The 6,279-nt window shown below is 51.3% G+C and overlaps 2 protein-coding genes and 1 non-coding gene across 3 annotated transcripts; 1 reads left to right on the top strand and 2 right to left on the bottom strand.

Moving 5' to 3' along the window:
• Positions 1–216: 216 nt before the first annotated feature.
• PHACADRAFT_259610 (uncharacterized protein) lies at positions 217–1,694 on the bottom strand. Its single transcript, XM_007397957.1, has 6 exons — positions 1,503–1,694; positions 1,373–1,444; positions 969–1,152; positions 777–918; positions 418–728; positions 217–362 (listed from the first exon to the last, which is right to left on the bottom strand). The coding sequence occupies exons 1-5, from the start codon at positions 1,650–1,652 to the stop codon at positions 452–454; spliced, it is 825 nt and encodes a 274-aa protein (XP_007398019.1). The 5' UTR covers positions 1,653–1,694; the 3' UTR covers positions 217–362; positions 418–451.
• Positions 1,695–1,833: 139 nt separating this feature from the next.
• Positions 1,834–5,418, bottom strand: PHACADRAFT_259611 (uncharacterized protein). The gene is made up of 15 exons (XM_007397958.1): positions 5,270–5,418; positions 5,211–5,216; positions 5,073–5,149; positions 5,003–5,022; positions 4,884–4,938; positions 4,433–4,834; positions 4,018–4,374; positions 3,811–3,968; positions 3,691–3,759; positions 3,462–3,621; positions 3,295–3,409; positions 3,011–3,243; positions 2,793–2,953; positions 2,061–2,738; positions 1,834–2,005 (listed from the first exon to the last, which is right to left on the bottom strand). Exons 1-15 carry the CDS (start codon positions 5,382–5,384, stop codon positions 1,921–1,923), a joined length of 2,691 nt encoding a protein of 896 aa, XP_007398020.1. The 5' UTR covers positions 5,385–5,418; the 3' UTR covers positions 1,834–1,920.
• A 337-nt stretch (positions 5,419–5,755) lies between these two features.
• Positions 5,756–5,839, top strand: PHACADRAFT_t103. The gene has a single exon. It is a non-coding gene; the product is annotated as a tRNA-Asp (tRNA).
• Positions 5,840–6,279: the final 440 nt, after the last annotated feature.

Here is a 6,279-nt window from a genome sequence, read left to right on the forward strand (position 1 = left end):
ATCTACCGCTTGTTCCCTCTTTTCTGGCAACACATCTTTTCTCCCTTTCACTTCTCCGTTCACAGCCCTATGGTGACACTCCGCATACCATTACTTGTACCGTCTAGCAGCCTAGTTCATAAGCTGTTGTAATATTCTCCTATACCATTCTTTACCGCATGGTCTCACACATATCATCTCTTTTGCCCATCTCATAAGAGCTTTTACGGCAAGAAATTTTGAAAGTGTATCAGTGTGCACAGAATGCGCAATTCATGCCGACCGATACAATGCAGATTAGAGTAAAACGGGGCTACGTAACTGTACATGGTTTGATTGCAGTCCCCTCTCCCGTGATATGTGGATATTGATTGCCGCAGCATCTACGGCAGACGAGTGAGTCCTCCATGCCAGGGTGAGACCGCAGAATGCACACACCTTCTCAGGGTCTTTCACGGTTCTGTCCGAACGGTTACTCGGCGGCAAGCTCAAGCTTGAGCTTGGCAATTGCTTGCGCCGGGTTGAGACCCTTCGGGCACGTCCGGGCACAGTTGAAGATCGTGTGGCACCGGTACAGGCTCATCTCGTTCTGGAGCTTCTCCTTGCGCTCGGCCTTGTAGGTGTCGCGCGAGTCGGCGATCCAGCGGTAGGCAGCCATGAGCGTCGCCGGGCCGAGGTAGACGTCTTGGTTCCACCAGTACGACGGGCAGGATGTCGAGCAGCAGGCGCAGAGAATGCATTCATACATGCTGTATGCGGTTTAGCATGGGGTGAGTGACGCAGGACGGACGACATACCCGTCCAGCTTCCTGCGGTCCTCTTGTGACTGCAGGAACTCACGACCCTGCGGTGGGTTGTCGTTCTTGAGGTAGGGTTCGATAGACTTGTACTGTTTGTAGAAGAGTGTCAGGTCGGGAACGAGGTCCTTGACGATGTACACTGAAGAAGATTGATGACGTTGTCTGTGAAGTGCTCGGTGTAGCACTTACTGTGAGGAAGGGGATAAATCTTGGAATCCTTGCCGGAGTCGCGTTCAATTCTGCAAAGACACGCAAGGGTATTTTGGCCGTTGATGTTCATGGCACAAGAACCGCAGATGCCTTCGCGACATGACCGACGGAAGGTAAGGGTAGGGTCTATCTCGTTCTTGATTTTGATGAGCGCATCGAGAATCTAGAGGAGGTACAAGAGTCAGTGGCATTCCTCGTGCATATCGCTTTCGCGTGACGCCAGAAGTCAGAGGTCCGGAAGATCTCCCATCTCTTCGTGCAACCTCACGCCCTACATAAACTTCATCGTCATGTGCTACCCGAATGCTTAACACCGTGTCGTTCGCGACATACTTCACAGAATACAGGCATGCACCGGGAATAGGATATAATGCGGTACTCACCATAGGACCACACTGGTTGAGGTCAATAGTGTACGATTGCAGCGTCGGCTTCTCCGCTGGCTGATCTGGGTTCTGCAGAGATGTCACTCAGCACCTGACCCCTGCTATATATGCTGCACAGGTTGCATACCCAGCGGTAGATCTTGAACTCCTTCTGCAGGACAGGTTTCTCTGCCGGGGTCGCCTGGAAGCGTGCAGCGGACGAGGCGAAGGTGCGCACGACAGGCACGCGGGCTGCCTGGCTACGCACGAAGGCGGAGCGGGCGATGAGGGACTGCATGGTAGTAGCGGTCGACAGTAGAGAAAGCGGTAACGAGCCTCGAGCCCTATCCTGGCCTTTCCGCACGGAGCAGTGACGGCGTCTGGAGGCGCTCGGATGCGTTCGGCCGGGCGCTCCCACGTGAGCCCCGCCGGACCAATCACGGGTGTCGTTTTTCAGCAGGAGGCGATGGCACTTAGCTCGGTGAGAGGGAGATACATTTGAACATTAGCTACGACTACATAGGAAATAATACAGTATAAAGTTCTAGACGCATGGAAATCATTGATCACAGGTTCGCCAAATTCGCCGAGATATCTCGGATGTTCTCCACGTCCGTCAAGCTGTTGATATACGTGCCCCAGTCATTCCATCTACAGAACGCTAGTCAGCAACACACTCAAGCTCGGTGGAAGAGAGATCGCGTACTCTAAACCCATCGGTGCACTCGACAGCATAGCAAGCACGTCGCTGTCAAACAACGGCGCGGGACTACCTCCTGACCGCTCGTCCCGAGAGCTAGACTGTCCCCACGACTGCGGGCTGTCTGTGGTTATACCAGTCATAGCACTCGGGGATTCCGTAGTCGCTTGCACAAATCTGTTTGAGAACGTCGCTGCGATTGAATCGGCAGTGTACGATGTCTGAGGCGGTGTCGAGAGCGGCCCCTGATACATCGGCGATGAGGCATACGTATTGCCATTCTGTCCCGTAAACGGACTGGCGGCAGGCCCAGGAGCCGATGACGACGACATCGAAAACTGAGAGTCCCACGCCGGGGTGGCGCCAGGTTGTCGATGGGCCATCCATGCCTGATTCTGCCAGAGCGAGTTTAGAAGTACGGAATCCGTCACGTACGGCGGCAGGCTATCGCTAGAGGAGTTGACACTGGCCGTACCGACGGCGGTGGCTCTTTTGGCGTGCTGCTGTGCTCGTTGTGTGCCTGCCATGATACGCGTGGTCAAATTAGAGCCGAGAGGGCCGTTACTCGGAGGGCTTGACGCTGCAAACTCGTCGTCATTGTTCCAGCCCCTCTTCAGTCCCCTTCGCGGCGGGTCGCCGGGAAAATGAAAATCGCCGATAGCTGCAAGCTCAATGAGGCAATCCCTACAGCCGTGCGTCAAGAATGGCGTTGACTGTCCGGAAGATATTACGACGCACCTAACCTTGCCGGCTATGTTGACGCGTAGCTCTAGATACTTTAACATCGTCAAGACTTTGATCACGTCTTCGAGGTCCCTCTTCGATTTCGAAGAGGTGTCAGAGTGTTTGTTGGCCCACAGAGTCAGAACCAGCATCATAGCTGCGTTGAACAGGGCAACCTAACCCATCCCGATAATCAGTTTTCTTTCATAGCTATTACGGACACTGTTACTTGCCAAGTTTTGATAAACACCCTGCACGTTGCGCTTGAATTGAACTTCAAGGATATGCACACACGACCTTGCGGCGTTTGTACAAATTGTGAGTGACGGTAGTGTCAGAGTCGTAGACTTGCTCGGTATAGGTATGAAGGAGCGATGAACAAGAATCTGGAGATGATAGTAGGACGAGTAGAGCCAAGCTGATAGATGTAGAAACGAATCTTGCTCGATATTTGGGTCCCATCGCACTAGATTTTTCAAGGTTAACGTAGCTCTGAGAGAGTCGCAAAAGTACGTACAGTGTTCAGGTACAGAATCCATCCACTTGTTCAACGCCGAATCTAAAGCACTTACAATCTCCTGTTGCATCTCGATACTGAAGCCCCAGTGTGCTTTGGATTTGTTTGTCGCATACTGTCAGTTATGTAAGCTTCTTATTTAATCACAGCCGAACGAATAAGCCCACAATGGTGCGCAAGGTGGCTGCTTGTATCTGCATTAAACGAATAGTACAGTTGAAGGCGATGACGCTCGACGGTCGTCCCGGGGGCTGCTTGAAAGCTTGCGCAGGGTCTTCATGGAACCAATACTCGTCGTCACATTCGATAGGCATATCGAGATCGAAGCTGTATTGAAGCCCGGTTAATACCCAGACGTATCCTCTATAGAACATGGCAGGATAATGGTGAACTCACTCTTCGTCTTGGATGCAACAAGGGCGACCAAGGATGCAGCTCAACGTACGGTCCAGCACGACCAGAACCCTGATATCTTTGCTTTCAGTAGTGCATCGAATACCAGGGTGGGAAACATACCAGAACGCACGCTTCAATAACTCATCGTCTGTATTTGGGGTTTGCCTGTACACCTTCCGCTTGTGCGCACCGAGGTCCATAGCCGATCGCAGGCCATATGATATGATTACCGTGGCGGCATTAGGTGTCGGAGATGCATACAGATACACCGCGGCAAGCTGTGCGCCGATTAGTTGTGTGGCTTCAAACAAGATTCAGACACCTTACAGCTGGCACCTGTATGTCGTATAGGGCTGTCGGTGATAGGTCAAGGGTCTTGCGGACTTCCTGAACGCGCCGGAACCATTTCCATCCGGATGTTTGCCAGTGCTCTGAGCCATCAAGCAATACGCGCCTGTCATCGGAGAAGCGTGCACCAATGGCACACACGATCAGAACGGTCGAGCCGAACCCTTCGTTCCGCAGATGCAGACCCGCATCGACTTGCTTCTGAAAGATGATGCGATTGAGGAGGGGCATGAAGGTGTTCGAGTTGTCGAAGTATTTATCGATTAGCGAGGCGAGTAAGTCCGACTCTGGGAAGTCTCGAGGGGTATAGGGGCATGCCATTGGAGGCGCGATCCACTATGGAGTAGCTGAAACGTTCGCTTATATCAAGGTCAGCGATGGTAGTACCACATACCGGGTTTTCCTTCCAGGGCTCGCCACACATCTCGCGGAACGCCTCTCTATTCTTCGCTGGGCCGAGCGTTGGTGGAAGACTGGCGGCGCTTGCCGCAATCGCCGCCTCCCTCATATCCAGGGCCTGTTGCACTAAGACGAGAGAGCTGGACTTGCCAAGGTATTGAAGATGTGCCGGAGTGTGTGCTAGAGATGGCATCCGCTTTTCAATTGACCCAACCATGTCACCGTCGTCGTCGCTGGGGTACTGTTCGTCGTTCAGTGGGGGTAGGGAAGGCAGGCGTTTACCGTTCTTTCCGGTTGGCCCGCAATGAGGGAAGATTGCAGATGAAGAAGAGGGCGACGGAACCGAGGAGCTCTGAGTGTCCATAGCACTATCTGCAGCTTCGAGCCTTGCCGTTAACTAAACACATTAGCCCCGTATATCAGTGCAAGTTTTATAACCACCTCACCTTCCTGATCGTATCATGAGCTTGGGCTAGCTGGGACTCCAGATTTTGGACATATCTAGTTGGAAGTGAGTTTGTACACATCAGCGTGCGCAAGAGTCCCAGTCATGATAGCGACATACTCGGGATCAATGGCACGTTTCTATGGGATGATCGTGAGCTTTAGCAAAGATATTTGAGTAGAGGAATAACCTTAGGAGCATAGGTGCATTTATAGTCGTACGTCTTACAATTCGTGCAGAGGCCGTCCGGCATGGAATCGCCGTCGCCTGAGACAGAACAGCTGCAAATGAGTCGCACTCCAAGGATGCATGCACTTTCGAAACCTACATCGGACTAGGTAGAGTTTAGCACGGGACGCAATCCCTCGCATAGTGCAAAAAGTATACCTTTCCTCCGCCTGCACATGTCGCAAGCCCTTGGCCTTTTCTTCCTTTCACCGTTTTTAGACTTGTCATTCATAGGAAAGGCGTCGCTATCGTTGGCATCCTCTGGCGAAGACATGTTCAGTGGGATAGTTGGCGGTTGGTGGTCGTAGCTGCACAAGGCTAGACCTAATCAAAGAGACACCGCCGTGTAATTAGGTGGTCATTCGGCGAGCGCTATTAGCATGTGAAAATCGCTGTCGATGACGAGTGGCCTGATACTGAACAAGAGACGGCATCGCATACGTCTTGGGCAGATAAAAATGGTGAAAGAGGTCGCAGACATACGATGTAAGACACTAATTGATGCTTGCAGGGCTAACACATGCGTGAGCAGGGATAAAGCCGACAGACTGATCAAGTCATCCTCATTACGCTAAATGGCGCCAATCAATGAGCGCAGTAGTTGCTCACAAGCGTTATGTTCTTATAACAGAATATTAACATTAATCCCTGGTAGTATATCGGTTAGTACACGCGCCTGTCATCTTGTAGGGTCCGCGCGAAAGCGGGGTTCGACTCCCCGCCAGGGAGTAATGAATGAGTATCTCATTTTTGCCTTTTGCTGTAAGGCTCCAACCGTTTTGTTTGTTTACTGTGTATAAATGTTTATTACTGTTTACCGTTTCCGTGTGTGTAAATGAAGTCATGTAAACTTGGTGTAAACGTTTATACACAGTAAACATACAGTTTCCTCTTGTTGTTTGTAAAAGGTCTTAGTGTTGTACATTCATAGTCTTGCTAACAGACTTGACCTTTATTGGGCTGAAGAGTGCATCGCACCACCTGTGCATCGTCCTCGGGCAGCCTCTTTGAACCCCCAAGCCCGGCGCACTGTATCAAGCACCTATGCCCTGAGACTTACTGGGAGTAATGGTAGTCATGATCCTAACTTGTATTGAGCACAGTCTGAAGGCGAGCATTATAAATATAATATAATGTGTATTTATTGACTGCTCCTCTACATATAGTCT

This window comes from Phanerochaete carnosa (genome assembly GCF_000300595.1).
Source record: "Phanerochaete carnosa HHB-10118-sp unplaced genomic scaffold PHACAscaffold_7, whole genome shotgun sequence".
In the NCBI taxonomy this organism is placed as follows: domain Eukaryota; kingdom Fungi; phylum Basidiomycota; class Agaricomycetes; order Polyporales; family Phanerochaetaceae; genus Phanerochaete; species Phanerochaete carnosa.